We start from the raw sequence: 19,141 nt of genomic DNA on the forward strand, positions 1-19,141 counted from the left end.
ATCACGTATATAGATCAATATAATATGTTTCTTATTCTCTTAAATATTATAGAATGTATTAAATAAGTGATATTGAATGATTTATAGATGATAAAATAGTTTCTAATATGATATGAATTTTAAAAATTATTATAGGAATGTATCGATTGTAATAGAGATTTCGTTCGAGTATTTATGACAGGTATACATCTCTTATACATCTCTTAAGGAATTTTCGATAACAACGCAAGGACCTCCACGTCCAGTCAACAAAGGTGTAACCTTATAGTACAATATCAGATTAATGAACAATTTAATATTATCAAATAAAATATTTCTTTGAATGAACACTTACTGGTTCCCATTTATTAAGGTGTGGATCATATGCTTCAACTAGTGTCAAATATTGCTGACCATCGTATCCACCTACAGCCATAAGTTTATCTCCAAGAACACAAACACCAACTGCATCTCTTGCTACACTCATTGGTGCTACCATTGTCCATGTATCAGTTTTGGGATCGTATCTATAGAACAATGTATTTTTTTAAAAGATCATGCATGAGATATATCATGAAAAATGGATAAGCCACATATATTTTGCTACCTTTCTACACAATCAAATCTACTAGCATTAGGATTACTTGCTGGTGCTTCATGACCACCAAGAGCGTAAAGACATCCATTCACTACACCTACTCCTACACCACCTCTTTGTTTTGACATTGGAGCACAAGCAGTCCATTTGTTCGTATGTGGATCATAACATTCCACTGTATTTAAACATGAACTAATATCCCTACCACCTACAGCATACAATCTAAAAAAAATATACAAACCATATTAAATATATTTATTATCAAAATATTTTTTATACAATAAATGAATCGATTTAGCTACTTGTCATTTAATACAGCAACACCAACTGTTGAACGTTGTATAGACATAGGTGATATAGAACGCCATTGTTTTGTATCTGGATCCCATCTTTCAACTGTTTCAAGAAAACTCCAACCATCATGACCACCAACTGCATATAATGGTCCACCTAAGACTGCAACTCCTAATATCACAATAGATTCATTACATAAAATGATTCATCAATTATATACCTATATTTATCTATACTGTGACAATAAATTTATGATACCTAATCCATGTCTATGAACAATCATTGATGGTAAAGTACTCCAATTGCGAGTAGAAAAATCGAAACATTCGACAGTATTTAAAGTTTTTAAACCATCTCTACCACCAGCAATGATTAATTTTCTGTCAACAACAGCAGCACCAAATTGGAGACGTTTTCCCCACATTGTAGCTACAGACTTCCAAGAATTTTCACGTAATGAAAATGAGTATATCGATAATGTAGGCCCTACATTAAAAAAAAAAAAAAAAAAAAAGAAATTATCAAATTTTTTCAATAATCACTTATCAACAATTTTGTATTATTTACCTTCCTTGGCATCCATTCCTCCAACTGCTAACAATTCGCCAACAGTAGCTTTTCTAGGTTTTGTACGATTAGATTGCAATAATGGTCTGCGTTCAGGTAATAGATGATACTTTAAGGCTTCTATTATAAGTTCTTGTGCACCTTTTTGATCTTTAAACATTTCGTTACTTTCTATATGGTCTGTTATAAACTATTCATTTGATCAATTCAAATTAATTTTTATTTATAAAATATTTGATATTTGCATATCAGCGAGGTATATAACTTACTGCTGGTGATAACAATGGCAATTTCACTAGACTCAACAATCTACTTGCATCTTTTTTTCTGTTTGCTAGGTCATACTTTAGCCAAGCCGTAAGAGCCTACAAAAAAAAAATATGATATATAATATAAAATATAACGCAGATAGAATATTATTACTATCTTACATGAAAAATGGTATCTTCTGAAGGAACATTGAGATCATTTGACTCTAATAATTCTGCAACCTGATCGGCAGAACATAATAAAAATTCTTGATTTTTTATAACTTCCATAAAATGTTCCGTTGTATAGGCATGTGCCTGTTTCAATAAACCTATGCAACCTTGCATATCAGCAAACATACGTATCCCTAAACAATTACTTGGATGAAGCTGTTTTCTTAGAAATTTACAACATGCTTTGACAACCGGATGCAATTGTAATAAATGTGCTGTTGCTAAAAGAGTTTGTACACTGTCCTCTTTAATCTCTATACATCCTAATATAAAACAAGTTGAGTTAGAATGAATTAAAATCAGAATTTATAAAAATTGATGTAAGTGAGCATATTGTACCGGTATAACAATAACGAACTAATGAGCATAAAGCATCTCCATCTACTTCTACTAATTTAACTTCATGTTCCTTAGATTCTCGTAGATAACCAGTGAACATTGCAGCAAAATATTCAGAACCAGCGCTAAGTACCAAACGATGTGCTGGAATACGCTTATTGCCTGTGCAATTAAATTCAACAAAAATATATCAATTAGATAATTTAAATAATATAACGATAGAAAAATTAATACCTGCAATTAATATAACATCTGTTAATTGTTGCTTGTCTAAATATTCCTCCATTATACGTAAACTAGATTCTGCATGTTTTGGTACTATTCCAACAATACTCGCCGAAGCTTCCTTGTCTACAAACGAAAACTCCGGTTCTGTTTCGCTCGTATTCATCATTGCAGCAAAAATTTTCGACATTTTTTTTCAACTTTCAATTATTAATCCTCAATTATTTCCTTTGATAAAAATTAATGTTTCTTTATGACATAAACGAATACTTGTTAATTTACATTTAATCAATTTTCTTCTTTTTCTAATAAAATACAAATTTTATTTGTCAAAAGAAAGAGCTTCATATAAACTAAAAACACTTTTCTAAGCACATCGACCTAAAACGTAAGACGTAAATCGTAAGAATTTCATTCTTACGAATTTTTTTTTCACCGCTATGGCTTCTTACGCCTTGCAGTCGAAAAATATAGAGGGGAATAATCGACTCTGATTAGTGGATATCCTTATGGCTTACGCATTACGTTTTACGTCGATGAGTGCGTGACAACTGACAGTACTATATACTTTTTGAGGCTACTTATTAGCCCTTAATATTATAATGGTTTACGTCAACAATGAATATTGGCATAATTTTTCATTGATTTTGATGAATAAGATCTTATTTTAAAGATGAAAGTTTAAACGAGAACATGGATTTTTCAAATTTTTCAAAGATGTTTTATTATTTTTGAAAAAAATCTTATCAAAAAATAACGTTTCTTCGAGAATAGAATTATGTTGTAAAAATAAAACTTTTAGAAAAATTCAAAAAAGCCACGTCCTTGATTAAACTTTCATCTTTAAAATCAGATCTTGTTCATTAAAATCGATTAGGTATTACGTCTGTACTCGTCGTTTGCGTAAACAATGTTTTTTTATTATTTTTCATAAAAAAAACAAAAGTTTACTACAGTGGCGCCTTTGGAACTTCGCGGGAAAAAAGAAGAAGCTCGCAATTCCATTATAAATTTTCATACAAATCCTCGAAATGGCGTGTGTTTTGTTTCCTTTAATTAGATGATTGAAATAGAATTCTCAATGCTATTTTTTTCTCATTGTTTCTTCTGTAGGAACAGTTTACTATTATTATTATTATTATTACTACTACAGTAGTCTAGTGATCGTAGAGTACAGTCGATAAGTTATTAACATTGCACATTAGTGACATCATCACGGCGATATGTGTAATTAAATTTCGAATTTATAGATTATCATACCATGATAAAGTTTGAAAATATAAAAAAAGATTTCATTTTTATTTTTAATAATAGAAAATAAATTAAAGAAATAATTGAATTATATTATACATTTTTATGATTATATATGAATCATTTGATTTTTTTCTTTTTCACAACTTTTTACTAATTTTGTTTTTCAAAAAATATCCTTGATGCGAAAATATAATAATTTATAAAAATTGTTTTATATTCATACGCTTTAATTTCTTTTAAATCTTTTAAATTTTTTCGAATATACTTTTAATCCTTTTGATCAATCTAAAAAATTTTACATTTACAAAGAAATAATTAAACAATCTGAATCTAAATGCTTATATACTATATACACAATTATAGGCGAGTTATAAATAAATTGTTAAAAGAAATCTAATATGTTTTATTTTAATGTAAATATATAAATATATATTTTTGGACTATTGTACTTTGGTTTAAATTGTAATATACATTTTTAAAATATTTATAAATCATCTAGTCATTGTATCTTTGTGAAACATACAACCTGAATACTTTCACATACAGATAATTAATTACACGTTTAATTATTATTTTTTTTTTCTTTATATCCATTTACTTCACTATTCTAATGTTTTTTTTCTTCTGTTTAGATAGATGCGACATTAAAGAGTATTGTTCGTTATTATTGACTTTATCTTAAAACAATCTAAAATGTCAATAAATTGTACATTGGTTTATAATACACTCTTATTCAATAAATTCTATTTTAAATTCTTATATTATATCTATTATACATAGATTCACAATATGAAAGTAAAGAAAGCTAGTATCAATTTTAACACATATTATTTAACAGAAAAAAAAATTTATATATATATATATATATAAAATAAAGTTGCTTTATTTTTCTTTCTTTTCTTTTTATACATCATCTAAAATTTTTTTTTATACATTTACCATGTAACAATAGATCAATTGAATGTTTGTTTATGATTAAGAGAGTTTGTTTTTTTTTTTTTTTTTTTTTTTACTTTTAATCATTAATTATTGTCATTTTCGAAATAATTGATTCTAATATTTTTTGTGATCTTACTCGATCGAAAGTAATGGCAGATAAATTTAAGTAAATAATTACTTAAGGTTTAGAATTTCATTGTTACTAAAAGAATAATATTAACGGTTTGAATTAAAAAATTATCGTAGCAGGTAGTCTCATAATAATAAAATATACAATACGTTATCGTAAAAACGTTAATTCTCCTATTATAAACATCATCATAAAAATATGGCATAGGTCTGTTAGAAAGATAAATCTTTTTAATATAATTATATCGTATACAAGAGAAGAGAAGATCTTCTATATATTCTTTGTCGAATAAAAACCATAATGAATGATGCAAGAGATTATTAAAACAAGAAGATGAAAAAAAAAAGAGAAAGGTACAATTTTATTAGAAACAAAATGTTCTAATTCTTTCTACTATTCTGTGATAGTAATTAAAGATCTTACATAATGCTAGCACCATTGAATTATCGTCTAGCAAATGGACACAAGAATTTACAAACTTTCCTTTTTTCTTATTTTAAAAAGAAACTTTGATTCTCTCTAAATGCTTAATTATAATAATAACGTAGCAGTGGAGCCATAATTTGTACGGGGAAAATAATCCTTTAACAAACTATATACAGATGGCTCCTCCATATACTTGTTCGGTTTTTGTGGAGGCGTCTGTGGTTGATCCAGAGAAAGATCCATAAGAGGATCTTTTTCGACAACAACAAAACCTATCTATAAGTTCTGTAATATTATTTTTATCACATTCGTCTCTGAATAGACCGCTCGATGCATCATCCGTACAAGCGGATATAAATGTTTGTAGGTCATTCTTTGGAAAGCCATCTCGATAATAAGTCTTTATCGTATCATAGGCGTCCATTATCACAGAAATAAATAAACTTAAAACGACATAAATGTACAAAGAAATGAAAGTATATAAATAAATCCTCGAGTACCACCAAAGCATTGGTGATTTGAAAGACGTTATTGAAAATGTCGCAAACATATCATCACCGTTTATAAGTGCAAACAGACATTCAGAAGTTGTAGCAAGTGATCTAAATTTCATATGATACGGACCTAAAATTAACCATCCACAGAAAGTGAACCCGGCATATATCAATATAGCACATATAAGAAACCTAGCTACTTTAGGTGCAGCCTTTTTTAATGTTAAAATAACTACGTTATACGTTTTGAAAAAGCCAAGATATCGTAACACGCCAAACCATACCAATAAATTTCCCGTACCTAGAAATATACTGCATACGTTCCAATGATCGCTACCAAAATATTTTCTCTCTATTTGTTCTTTCACGGCAGAACCTATGATGATTAGAAGATCATTAATTATGATCATTATGTACCAGAGATTCAAAAATTCCAATCTACCTTCGAAACTCAATAATTTTCCGTATTTCTTTTTGAAAAAATTCATCGTCTCGAATTTAAGCAATTGCGCTCTGAAAATGGCTCTCGAGCATAGGACAAGGGAGATAGTACAGATAAATATCACGAGTAAATTTAACAAAGTTCTCAAAGCAGATTCAATTTGATTGTCCATTATATACCGGGTATCACCTTTGCAATATAATCTTTGTGGTTCAGTTTCCAATGACAATAACATTTGTCCATCTTGATCGCGATTATCAAAAATTATTTTAATATCGAACTGATAACAATCTGGTGGTGTCATAGGTCCGGCAGCTCTTAAATTAACAGTTTTAACGGCAAATTTCAAATATGCTCTTACCAAAGCAGAAAAATTTACAATAACATTTTGCGTAGACAATATATTCCTCGAGTTATTAAAGTTGTTATGATATTCTTTAGTTATATTCACGCAAGTCTTTATGATTTCCTTGTCGAAGACATAACTTTCATTGAAGCCGAATATAATGCTTTCCTTGTACCAGTATAAACATAATTTCACGGGTCCTGCGGTATTATCCTCAGCATCGTAAGAATACGAACCGATGGAATTATTAAGATTATAGTAGCCATTTAGAGCATAATCGATGGTGTCGAAAAATTCATCCTTTTTGTAGAGAGCTAATGGGCCAGTCGCAGGGGGATAGGCAGGTACCTATAGATATATTGATAAAATGATTAAAATTAAAAAAAGACAAAAAATTTTCATCGATGTAACAAACGATTAGTATACATTTAGAAATAATTGTTTAATTTTAATGATCCAAAATAAATTTAGAATCGGTCTATTTTATTAATTCAAATATTAAGTCTCTTAAATTTTCTTCATTCAATATTCGGCATTTTGTCTTTTACTTTATCTTTTTTTTTTTTCCTTCGAATTGAATCAAAGCGCAAAGTAATTTATTGATCAATTATTTTCTATTGACATTTTATCATTCTCAAATATTTACATATTTATTTTTACCTCTTGCGTGTTGTCCCATCCACGTAAAAAGAGATGCGAAAATGTAATACGGTTGTCCCACGTGTAATTGACATGTATATAATTGTTATGAGCAAATAGGCAAAGTTGCACAGTGACCAAAACTATTTTAATGACCTGTACGACGAACTTATACGGGAATCTTCGTTTGGCTTGCCATTTTTCGATTGGATTCATGAAAAAGAATCTAAGCTTCCTTCTCATTTTATCTTCGGCGAAGGTCGTCATGGCGCAATTATCGCGTCTTTCTGCGATCGGTCTATTGCAGCTTCACAAATATAATTCAGATAGAGTTAGAGTGAAATTAATATCTTTTTTTCTTTCTTAATTTTTTTTTTTTCTTTTTTTTTGAAGAATAATTTTTAATAAATCATTTATTCATCATCGTTTATACAGTTACTTTTATCCTTCGCACTTGAAATATTTGAGAAGATAATTTCTTATCGGTAATATGTTTGCTCGTTCTCGTTAAAACAGAAGTCTCTCTCTCTCTCTCTCTCTTTCTCTTTTACACACACATTTATATAGTCATATTTGATTTCAAATGTATAATTAGACATAACAGAACAATCTTATCTTTTGCATGTTACTGAACGTTGAACGCAATCTAAATCACGAAAATGTCGTATTTTTAATGATACGATATCTATTATATATTTGTGCTACTTGTGTGTCTATTAAGAAGTTAATATGAAATTATAAAAGGAAAATACTCTCCCTTTCCCCATTTTTTTCTCCCTTTTATTTTCTAGACTGATCGAACGATTTTCGACAAAATTTTATTTTCCATTATTATTATTATTATTATTATTATTATTATTATTATTATTATTATTATTATTATTATTATTAATATTTAATTTGAATATACAATATGGAGATCATTTGTAACAAAAATGTAGCTCACACGATTATACATGAATTCGTTAATATTAATGAACATTTACGTTTGATGTTAATTTCAAATTACAATTCATACAACTCTATATATATATATATACATACACATACATTTATACACACACATATATATATATGTATATAAATATATACGTATGTATATATGTATAGAGAACAGATGAAAATCTATGAATCATTTCATACGAAACTGATATACATAATAAGTCGATTTAATTCACGATTCCTCTGAACGATTATAATCGTTCTCCTATAATAAATATTTCCATCTATGGAATTTCAAATAATTCTTTCATTTTTCCCGCGCTTTTTCAATCCTTTATATTAAAATCCCTTTTATTAAATCACGCGGATGATAATTTAGAAATTTTCGATTGAAACGAAAATCATGTTATATATTACAAATAATAAGATTAATTTATTACACTTCTATTATATTATATTATTTTCCTTAAGATTATTAAATCTTATCTTATAACAATGTATATTAAATATACATTGTTAAATTTTTATTACGTAATTGTAAATAATAACAATTCTTCATAGAGATTGATTGTTGGTAAAAGGAGAGAGGTAGACTAAAAAAGAGATATTTAATGCGTACCTCTTATCGTGTGACGTAAATGATACGTAGTATCTTTACTTTATGAACAATAGAAAAAATAAAGTTTAGAGTAAGAATTATTATGGGATGATAGAGAAAGAAGAAGAAGAAGAAGAAGAAGAAGAAGAAGAAGAAGAAGAAGAAGAAGGAGAAGAAGAAAAAATATAAAGAAAGGAAAGAAAAAAGAACTTACCAATAACACACGTTCATGATCTTGCATAAAACTAAATGTCTACATTTGAAACACTTGTTTCAAAGAGAGAAATTTTACTCGTCGACGTTTAACCTACTTTTTACAGGATTACTCGAGGAAACGAGTGAAACTGCTTTAAAATCGAAATCCATTAAGAAAGAAGAGAGAGAGAGAGAGAGAGAGAGAGATAAAGGGAAAGCACGACTATGGGAAAGACAAAGATACATATATCTTGATACCAGGGCAACGTTTCTAACTGAACTGATTGACGAACGATTTATCGACTCATTCGTAGAACTCCCGCTATATTCCAAACAAGAGTGCGCTGCTTTATATGTTTATTTCCGACAAATCATAGAAATCGAAAGGTCGCCGTGTCTCATTTAAACAAGAACAATGGACGAACGAGAAAAATGATTCAAAAAAAAAAAAGAAAAGATATACAGGAGAAAACAGATAATATGTAATAATAGAAATGAGAGAGAGAGAGAGAGAGAGAGAGAGAGAGAGAGAGAGAGAGAGAGAGAGAGAGAGAGAGAGAGAGAGAGAGAGAGAGAGAGAGAGAGAGAGGAAGGGAGGGAGAGAAAGAAAGAGAGAGAGAGAACAAAAACGAAAATAAAAAATAAGAACAATGCGTAACGATTTAAACGAAATATTTCTTTTAATAAGATTATATGTACTGACCTTGAGTCATTGTGAAGAAGTCCATTCTCATTTCCATCCTCTCCTTCCTCGCTATCAAATGTATGACTCCAAAAATGATTTCTTAAAATGCTATTACCAGTAACATTCGAAGAGTCCTCGTTTTGTATCCTATTACGTTCTTCCGTCATATTTCTTTCCCAACGAAAAAAATCGTCACTTTTGATAGACCCTTGATGATAAGACAATTGAAATGCATAAGTAATACGTAATAATATTTGGATTAATAGAAATGATATGAGCACTATGACGTTATTTCAATCAACTGAGTTAACATCCAGCTTATCGATGGACGATGAAAGGGATAAGAAGCTCGCATGCGTAATAATATGGTACATAATCATTGGTCTATTAAAAATATCTTCATTCACGTTTTCTAATCACTTGATTGGAAATATATCCTTCGTTGTACTCTTTCAAAGAAAATTATAATCTATGTTTAATAGCTTAATGACAGTTTCTCCTCCAACGATACGTGTCATGGTGTAAATAATAAATACCACCCACATGAACGTTCTAAACTCGACTGATCGCTGCGCTATCTTACGACTGTTACTGTAGATACGCGAGAGTCACGTGACACTCTTTCGCATTTGACCTCGGTTATTCTCGTGTATCATCGATTGAACTCGGCGACATGACGTCTCTTACTTATTAGCGCGCCTCATATGAAATCATTTTATAACGAGATTGAGTTTTAACGACGCGCTTCGAATTTATTAGTCTTTGTTAATATGAAAATCGGATGTTATAAATAAGATATCAATCGGATAATAAAGGATAAACGTTTGACGTTTGTTGATTAGAAAGAAATTATTATTCCGTGCTTTAAGTATAACTTTGTTCTTGTTTTATTAAGGATATATATATATATATATATATATATATATATATATATATATATATATATATTAATAATAGAAATTTAAATTAAAAAAGTTGCTTGATTTTTATATAAGATTAAGAATGCAACTAGGCAATTATTTGAATGTACAATAAGTTAACGATAGACCGAGCATAACGAGATGGTATATAAAGTTCAAGTGATATTACACTTTCACTAGTATAATGAACACATTTGCGAAATATTACGTGAGGCTATGAAAAGGTTTCCATATCGTCTGGTTTAATTATAGAGTTTAATTATAAATCATAAATTGTATCTCTTATTAAGATATCTTATTCGAAATTACTTTTGATTCTATAAAAATACGCTTCGCTTTTTTATTTTTTATTTTTTTAAATAAAAATAAAGGACAGCGTTCTCTTTTAATTTATTTTTCTGTTTTTCTTTTTTTTTTTTTCTTTTTCTTAGAAATCAATAAATCACGAAAAACTTGACGACTTTCCTTTCTCGATTTTTTGTTATTTTTTATTTTTTATTTTTTATTTTTTATCTCTTTCATCAAACAAATTTTTAAAAAATTCTTTTCGCATGAAAAAGTATAACGCATGGCGATGATCGAATAACGAGAACTCAGCGTGTGCGCGCGTTCCACCACCTTATCGTCTTTGGTGTCTGCGCCCTCGGCAAAATGCTCTCCGCGCCAGCGTCGTCGTCCATTCGTCGTCGGATATCGTGCACAAGATACATACGTGCTGTTTTCCGAGTCCTGTCGCGCGCGCGAAGTGTCCGTGCGAGGTAACTCGAGCTTCTTTCGACGATTGCAAGTACAGTCGTTTTTTATCTTTTCACGAGTCAATTTCTATAAAATTAAAAGCTCTTAAAGTCGATTGTTTATAATTTGTCTCATCATTTCGAAAGAGAGAGTCAGAGGAAAGAGAGACATAGACAGAGATATATATATATATATATATATATATATATATATATATAGAGAGAGAGAGAGAGAGAGAGAGAGAAAGAGAGAGAAAGAAAGAGAGATTAGAAAACTAGAGAGATATTTTTTAATTTGAAATTCATCAATCTAATCAATCCTTTCACATGTGTTTCTTCTAATCATCAGTGATCAGATCTTTAAATATTTTTCTCCTAACTTGTCTGATCACGACAAGTTCAGTTAAAGCGCGTGTTACTGATCTGAGGTATTTAATCTGGAGCATGGTGGATCAACAGGAGGAGATATCAAAAATAGTGGATCTTAACGTGGGTGGTATATCTTATACTACCACCCTGGATACTTTAACTAAAGAAAGTAATTCTCATTTGGGTATATTATTCACCGACGGACACTTTCTACTTCGAAAGGATTCCACTGGCAAATATTTTCTTGATCGCGACGGTACTCTATTTCGTTATATCCTTGATTATCTTCGTGATCAACGTGTCGTATTACCTGAGGGATTAAAAGAACGAGAGAGACTTAAACAAGAAGCGAATTATTATGGTTTGTCTAATTTGGAACGAGCCATTGATGAAAAGAGCGAAGAGGGTGCAGGATCATCGACCTGTAGAAAACGAGCACCTGGATATATAACCATTGGTTATCGAGGAAGTTTTGCTTTTGGCCGAGAAGGTTTGACCGATGTTAAGTTCCGTAAAATTTCAAGGATCCTCGTGTGCGGACGCGTGGCTCTTTGCAGAGACGTCTTTGGGGAGACCTTGAATGAAAGCCGTGATCCTAATCATGGTATGTCAGATCGCTATACATCACGATTCTTTCTGAAACATAATTTTATTGAACAAGCCTTTGACATGCTTCAAGAACAAGGATTTAAGTTAGCCGGTAGCTGTGGTTCCGGTACAGCTGGCGGTAATTTTGAATTACTTAAACCAGGTGTCGATTCTGAAGAAACTCGTTGGAATCATTATAACGAATTCGTCTTTGTACGCGAATAAACGCGTAACAACTTTGGCTCTCCTTTCGCGTTCGATTATACGCGATCGACTTGAACATCATTCGACAAAGGATGAAAAAAGGATGGAAGGAAAGAAGGAAAGAAGATAGCTGATATTACCTTCCTAAATGGAATGGTGATATCGTGTCGGCCAATACTACGGAACGTTCAACCTCGATCGTACGACGTGATAATATCGATTATTCTTCTTCGTTTTTCGCGAAGACTTCCTCCTTCATAAACTTCATCATCGACGTTAGTCGAAGAGAAGAACTTTCGAGGCTGCACAGAGAATAGAAAGTATGCACACACTGGTATGGCTTGTTATACTGATCGATGAACTCGAAGATGGATGGATTTTCTTGTTAAGAAGATCGTTCGGAGCTACCGGTAGAGATTATTTTGTCTTAACCACACATTAATTACAAGAGAGTATAAGATTAAATAATAATTAAAAAGAAAAGAACAAAAAAGAAAAAAAAGAAAGAAAGAAAGAGAAAAAAAAAGAAAGAAAGAAAGAAAGAAAGCAAAAGTAACAAATACAAAAAAACAAAGAAGAACGAATAGATATAAATAATAATATTAATACGATCAAAGCTCGACGATGGAGAAAGAGTATCAACGATATCACTTTTTCGTTGTTTACTCTTTTCCTGAATCTTTGAAACAAAAAAAGAAAAAAAAACAAAACAAAACAAACAAACCAAAAGAAAATAAATAAATAAAAAAATAAAATGAAATAAGAAAATGCATTTAAAATATATAGGTACTTACATACATATATGTAGATGCATATAAACATACATACATACATACATACATACATACAAACGTATACATTAATGTTCTTCTTTTGGTACAAATCAAAATAAATTCTAGCAATTCGTAGAATGGTGAATTTCTATATTGATTTTATTGGCAACGTATTTACGATCGTTGCACACGAATCTTTATTCCGATTCTACGAGATACAATGTCGATACAGTCCAAAGGGATTTACGTGGTACTGATCGCGCAATGGATTTGATAACGATGAGAAACTGTCCTAGACCGGCGAAAGGAGAGACTAATTCGTTCGTTCGTTCACTTTGTCGCTTCGTCATTTACTACGGAACAAAGATAATTTTATTGTCAGATTGAAAGAAGGAGAATGAAAGGAGAATAAAATAAAAGGGAGATACTATTTTACTGTTGGGTGCAAATGTGGAACGAGGAGAGTTCGCTGTTAAAGTCTATTATTTTTGTTTTTAACGAAGAATAAAAATGATTAATAGACGAGAAAGTGGATCCAAAGATTTAATAGAATCACTTTTCAATCGAACTAAATTGAATATCGCGAAGAGAATCCAAAGCTTTCCTCTATCGGTTCTTATATTTCTTTTGAATAAAAGATGATAAAAAAGAAGAAAGAAAAAAAAAAAAAAAAGAAAAAAAAACAAAACAGGAAATGAGAAAGAAACGCATTAAAAACGTTTATAAATAGGTCTACGTATATCTTTTGTTTTTTATTTGTTTATTTTTTTCTATCTACTTGTATCGTAGTTTTCGTGTTGTAGAAGATCGAAAATTAAGTGATTAGATGAATAAGTGAAAAAAAAAGAAATAAAATGAAAAAGAAAAAAAAAAAGAAATAAAATGGAAAAAAAAGGAAATAAAAAAAAAGAAAAAATACAGAAAAAAAAAACTAAAGAATAGCAAGTAGTTGAGACTCTTAATATTAATTATAAGAAAGAAAGAAAGAAAGAAAGAAAGAAGGATAAATAATTATCGCTTTTAGAGAGAAATCCTACTACGATAAATATTAATTTATATACTCGTTATATGATATACATATTCGATATTGACAAAAAATAAAAAAAAAATAAAATAAATAAATAAATAAAGAAAAAGAAAAAAAAAATAAAAAGAAAAGGGGGAAAAAAAAATAACCAAAAATCTGGAGAAAATAAAAGACTCGAAACTTTGTTCCTCGAAGTAGGCGAAATTGATACAACGAAACTAAGTTGAGCGATCTCGCTACTATCTGTAAATCCTTCTTTGAGCGATTATAGAAATTTCACATGCATACATAAATATATAAAATTGCAAATTGTTCTTATATTAATATACACATAGATACATACATTATAGATATGGATAATAAACATATCGTACAATTTATAATATCCTTTTCGCTGATACTCGACGAAAATATATATATATATAATGTTCTATCAAATTCGTGCATCGATTTCTCTTTTCTTTTTTTTCCACCTTCACATAAATTTTCAGATTATTCGATATATATATATATATATATATATATATATATATATATGTATGTACATGTATATATTTATATAAAAAAATATACACACACGTACACGCACGTATGCAAAAAAATCGAGATTTCTATTTTCCTCGATAGATTTATTAAACCGATATTCACATCTTTACGCATAAAATTATTATTATTTCTTTTTATTATACATAATACGTACAAATGTATGTATAATAGGAGTATAAATAATAGGAGTACGTGTCCTATTTCAAATAGACTTCTTATCATCATTTATATCCATGAATAGAAATAAAATTCTTAATAACGTTCAACGTTTTATAATTGTTATTCAATTCGATGAGAATTTTTTATAGTAATCTTTTGCGGCCAAATTGATTAGAATTACCTTTAATTACGTGAAATTACATTTCTATACTCTTTTATTACTAATAAAAGCAAAAAGAGAAAGGTAATTATTATCTTTCATTAATAATTATTATATTAATAAGAAAAATAATAATGATTGTTATTATTATTATTATTATTATCAATATAATTGCGATGAAAGACGTTCGTTAAATTTATCTGAATAAATAAGGACAGTTTCTCCGTTTCTTAATGTCTACGATTTTAACAATGAATGTTCCTTGTAATGTTTCTCGATAACACAAATAGAACTTCTTTTATTACATAATATATATAAATATATATATATATACACATATATATATATAAATATATATATATCACATTCGCTTTCTAAAGACATTGTATAAAAATGCTTTTCTTACTCTTTTTCTCTTCTTCGAGATAAAATTGATAAATATTGGCTTGGACTGTGTCGCCGCCATTGCGTAATAAGATTTTCCAAAAAAAAAAGAGAACAAAAAAAAAGAAAAGAATAAAAAAAGAAAAAAAAAAATAGGAAAAGAAAGAAATAAGGAAAAAAGAAAAACAAAAAAGAGAAAATAAAAAGAACGAAGACCATGACTATTTTTCACATGTAACCAAAGTTTCTTTTTTTTTTTTAATACAAACGTACTCGTTTTTTCAACTCCTTCATGAGATATTTAATAATAAACGTTATATAACAATATAGAACTTATATATAAATGTTAATATAAAATTTCACTTTTCAGCTTCTATTTCGTAAAAGTGAGTTTCGTTTGAAATGTGAAACATATATTTCTTTCTTTTTTATTTATTTATTTATTTTATTTTATTCTTCTCTTTTTTTTTTTTCTATTTTTTCTATTTCATTTTGTTTCTTTGCATTTTATTTCTCTGTTCGTGCAATAAAGGCGTTTTAGTTCCGTGCGAAAAAAAAAGAAAAAAAGAAAAGAAAATAAAAAAAGAAAGAAAGAAACAAAAAGAAAAAACAGAAAAGAATTTAGGAGTTACAAATTTGTTTCTCCCGTAGATTCATTTGAAATTTATATCTTTCATTCTTTTTTCATCGATACACATTTAACATGTGTGTAAAATAGGACGGATATAGAAGTGCATATCGGTTTTCTCTGTTACCTTTTAAAATGAGACGCATCAATCGAGAATTGATTCGATATTTGATATCTGACGATCTGTGTATGAATGTTTCAAAGAATTTGTTAAAAATGAAAAACAGTGATATCTAAATGAACATATATCCACACACACACACACATATATATATATATATACATACACATACACATATACACTCATACATACAATATAAATACAAATATGTTCATAAATATATATATGAGTAAAATACGATTGAGTATGTTACATTTAAAGATATCTTTTAAAATTGATATTATAAATATATATCTCGTGGGTAACAGCAAACAGGATGATAAATCATCCGTAATAATACATGATTTATAGAACACCAGGAAATAAATACATAGATACACGAATGCCCATCTACACATTCATACACATAAAAGGATCCTTCGGAAAGCTTTGTTAACGAGTTCGTGTTCATTCGAGTTATATAGCCATCGATTAATATCGATGAAATTGTTTATTACGTTCTTCCGTCGCAGAACGTAAAATTAGACGTACGTTGGTTGATATACCGAAGGATGCTGGGTCAAGGAACAATTTCTATTCATGAACGTAAAGTAACTAAATCGATCACGTAATATCAACAGGCTTAACTATTTCGTAACTATATTGAATATAGACAATTTTTAAAAGATTATTATCAATTGTTTTTATTCTTTTTATTTTTACTTTTTTTTTTTTCTTTTTTTTTTCTATTTATGCATTATTACGTGTTAAATTGATATCAAATTTTATCGGTATTATTTTTGTTTCATTAAATAATGAAGTACATTTCTTTCCCTTTCATTTTTTTCTTTGTTCTTTTGCTCATTGAAAATAATGAAAGTATTTTTTGAAAAAAAGAATATATATATATAAATATATTTGTTATTATTATATATTATTATTGTAATTATTATTATTATTATTATTATTATTATTATTATTATTATTATTATTATTATTATTATTATTATATACAGATATATATATATATATATAAATATATATAAAATATATATAAAATAGTACATGACGAAGAGATTATTAATGGAGATTTGCACGAACGATGCACTTAATAGAGAGTCGATCGGTTGGAAATTTTGACAAGACAGAATTCGTGCTTTTGTATGTCAATGATTTCACGCTTTAGCGAGACTTTGAGAGGAACAATCGAACGATATGCTGCTTCGTGTTTCTAGTGGACAAAGCGGCTATGTTAAACAATATAATATAATCTATCTCGTTGTAGGGTTTTCTTTTTGAAAAAGAAAAGAAACGCGTGTTTGTTCGTTCATCCTCGGGGGATGCGTTTCATTTGTAAAACAGTGAATAAAGCGTCGTTACATTGGAGCAATATCGAACGACACGATCTCCTACTCTCTTTCTCTCTTTCTTTCTCTCTTTCTCTTTCTTTATCGCTTTTTTTCCCTCTTTCTGTATCGTCTCTTTTCCCAAACGTGTCGTTTCACTAGGACGAAGTAGTAGAGTTTAATCGAACACATCTCCCATCTGTAACATAACATTCAGTATGATCTTCTTTTATGGACTCGCGTTTTAGATTTTCTCGATAAGGATCCACTCGATCTGTTGAAAGTGAGAAAATATTATATAAGCTTTAGATGAAAAGATAAGTGCTATAGAGAGAGGGAGAGAGAGAGAGAGAGAGAAGGATAGAGTGATCTCTTTGAAAAAAAAAATCCATTTTAATACTCGCTCGTCAATTCGTGCAGGCTTAAAACGATATTTTACTTCCTATACCGTATTTTATAATAAACGCCTTTATTTCTATGTCATTTTTCGATTCAATACTTCGTTATCCGTTGTCCAATAGTTTCCTCCTATTTGTTCAAGCTAAAAAAAATTTGTTAACGTCGGAGGAAAAATAAACGATCAAAGATTAGTTCAAATATAATTTCATTTTTAATTTTGATCCACTCAAATAGATTTATTTTTTATCCTTTCTATTTAACGAGATTCATTGATCCTCGTTTATTTTTCTCTCTCTTTTTTCTTTTTTCTTTTTTCTTAATCTGCATACGTTCTAACACACGTTAATCTTAATAATTATTGTAGATACAATATGATCATTATTTTTGTCGTTTATCTTTTCAAATGCGAATTATTTTCAATCCTTCATATTTTAATTAAAAAATTTCTTGATCCTAGGATTTTTTTTTTTTTTTTTTTTTTTTTATTTTTTTTTTTTTTTTCTTTTCTTCTCTTAAACGATATTTAATTTGAAATAATTTGATTTCGAATTTTTATTTTCTAAATAGATATTATTTTGGTAAATATCACGTTTACACGTAAAAATGTGTGACACGTTTTCGTTTGAACGAAGCTTATTGAAGCTGAATGATTTAAAGTCTACGCATGTTCTAACACGCGTTATAACATCTATTATCATACATTAACATGCAACTCGCGTGGATATCGCCGTGAACGATATTTACCCTTCACCCTCCTCTTTTTCACCACCAATCTTCCTTTAACTCTCCCTGCCGGTTTTTCTGCGTAGACAATTGGAAAATTATACCAGATGGCGTGTTATCATCGTTTTATATCTTATAAATATAAAAAGCTTGAGTTTTTCGAAGAATATTTCTCTAAAGAATGATGGCTCTAGAGTAAAGAAAACAATGGAAATAAGGATCTCTGATATTATGTTAATGTCATATAACTTTTATATTGTATCACATCATGGTACCGAGGGATGATGATGATATATCAAAGAAAACTGCACGAAACGATTTTTATCTATTTTTCCATCGTTTCATATTGTTCACTTTAATTATATATATATATATATATATATATATATATATATATATATACATATATATACGAACGACTTATATACTTCCCAAACGAAAGTTTATACATTATTATTTTTCCGTAGAAATATAATGGAGATTAAAGATTATCGTGAATAATAAGTG

At 28.9% G+C, this 19,141-nt stretch overlaps 3 protein-coding genes across 4 annotated transcripts; 1 reads left to right on the forward strand and 2 right to left on the reverse strand.

Annotated features, from left to right (window-relative positions):
• Positions 1–36: 36 nt before the first annotated feature.
• Positions 37–3,036, reverse strand: LOC118444578 (kelch-like protein 5). The gene is made up of 10 exons (XM_035872975.2): positions 2,494–3,036; positions 2,260–2,421; positions 1,870–2,183; positions 1,708–1,803; positions 1,439–1,628; positions 1,130–1,357; positions 880–1,042; positions 587–799; positions 335–506; positions 37–261 (listed from the first exon to the last, which is right to left on the reverse strand). Exons 1-10 carry the CDS (start codon positions 2,672–2,674, stop codon positions 193–195), a joined length of 1,788 nt encoding a protein of 595 aa, XP_035728868.1. The 5' UTR covers positions 2,675–3,036; the 3' UTR covers positions 37–192.
• A 1,733-nt stretch (positions 3,037–4,769) lies between these two features.
• LOC118444567 (mucolipin-3) lies at positions 4,770–10,138 on the reverse strand. 2 transcript variants are annotated; one of them, XM_035872960.2, is made up of 4 exons: positions 9,982–10,138; positions 9,593–9,782; positions 7,176–7,461; positions 4,773–6,863 (listed from the first exon to the last, which is right to left on the reverse strand). In XM_035872960.2, exons 2-4 carry the CDS (start codon positions 9,739–9,741, stop codon positions 5,400–5,402), a joined length of 1,899 nt encoding a protein of 632 aa, XP_035728853.1. In that variant the 5' UTR covers positions 9,742–9,782; positions 9,982–10,138; the 3' UTR covers positions 4,773–5,399. The 2 variants fall into 2 exon arrangements, with proteins under 2 accessions (XP_035728854.1, XP_035728853.1); XM_035872961.2 differs by lacking the exons at positions 9,593–9,782; positions 9,982–10,138 and adding an exon at positions 8,909–9,276 and having other exon boundaries at positions 4,770–6,863.
• Positions 10,139–11,467: 1,329 nt separating this feature from the next.
• Positions 11,468–13,893, forward strand: Ktl (BTB/POZ domain-containing protein Ktl). The gene has a single exon (XM_035872990.2). It carries the CDS (start codon positions 11,673–11,675, stop codon positions 12,408–12,410), a length of 738 nt encoding a protein of 245 aa, XP_035728883.1. The 5' UTR covers positions 11,468–11,672; the 3' UTR covers positions 12,411–13,893.
• Positions 13,894–19,141: the final 5,248 nt, after the last annotated feature.

This window comes from Vespa mandarinia, chromosome 15 (genome assembly GCF_050613455.1).
Source record: "Vespa mandarinia isolate Hongniang chromosome 15, ASM5061345v1, whole genome shotgun sequence".
Taxonomy (NCBI): Eukaryota; Metazoa; Arthropoda; class Insecta; order Hymenoptera; family Vespidae; genus Vespa; species Vespa mandarinia.

Coding starts and splice junctions, on each gene's coding strand:
- LOC118444567 (XM_035872960.2), bottom strand. CDS start 9,741: ATGACGGAAGAACGTAATAGGATACAAAACGAGGACTCTTCGAATGTT. Junction 7,462..9,592: donor CTTCTTCACAATGACTCAAG/GTCAGTACATAT, acceptor ATATTTGTGAAG/CTGCAATAGACCGATCGCAG. Junction 6,864..7,175: donor GATGGGACAACACGCAAGAG/GTAAAAATAAAT, acceptor ATATATCTATAG/GTACCTGCCTATCCCCCTGC.
- LOC118444578 (XM_035872975.2), bottom strand. CDS start 2,674: ATGTCGAAAATTTTTGCTGCAATGATGAATACGAGCGAAACAGAACCG. Junction 1,043..1,129: donor TGTTCATAGACATGGATTAG/GTATCATAAATT, acceptor TTGTGATATTAG/GAGTTGCAGTCTTAGGTGGA. Junction 507..586: donor AGATTTGATTGTGTAGAAAG/GTAGCAAAATAT, acceptor ATTGTTCTATAG/ATACGATCCCAAAACTGATA.
- Ktl (XM_035872990.2), top strand. CDS start 11,673: ATGGTGGATCAACAGGAGGAGATATCAAAAATAGTGGATCTTAACGTG.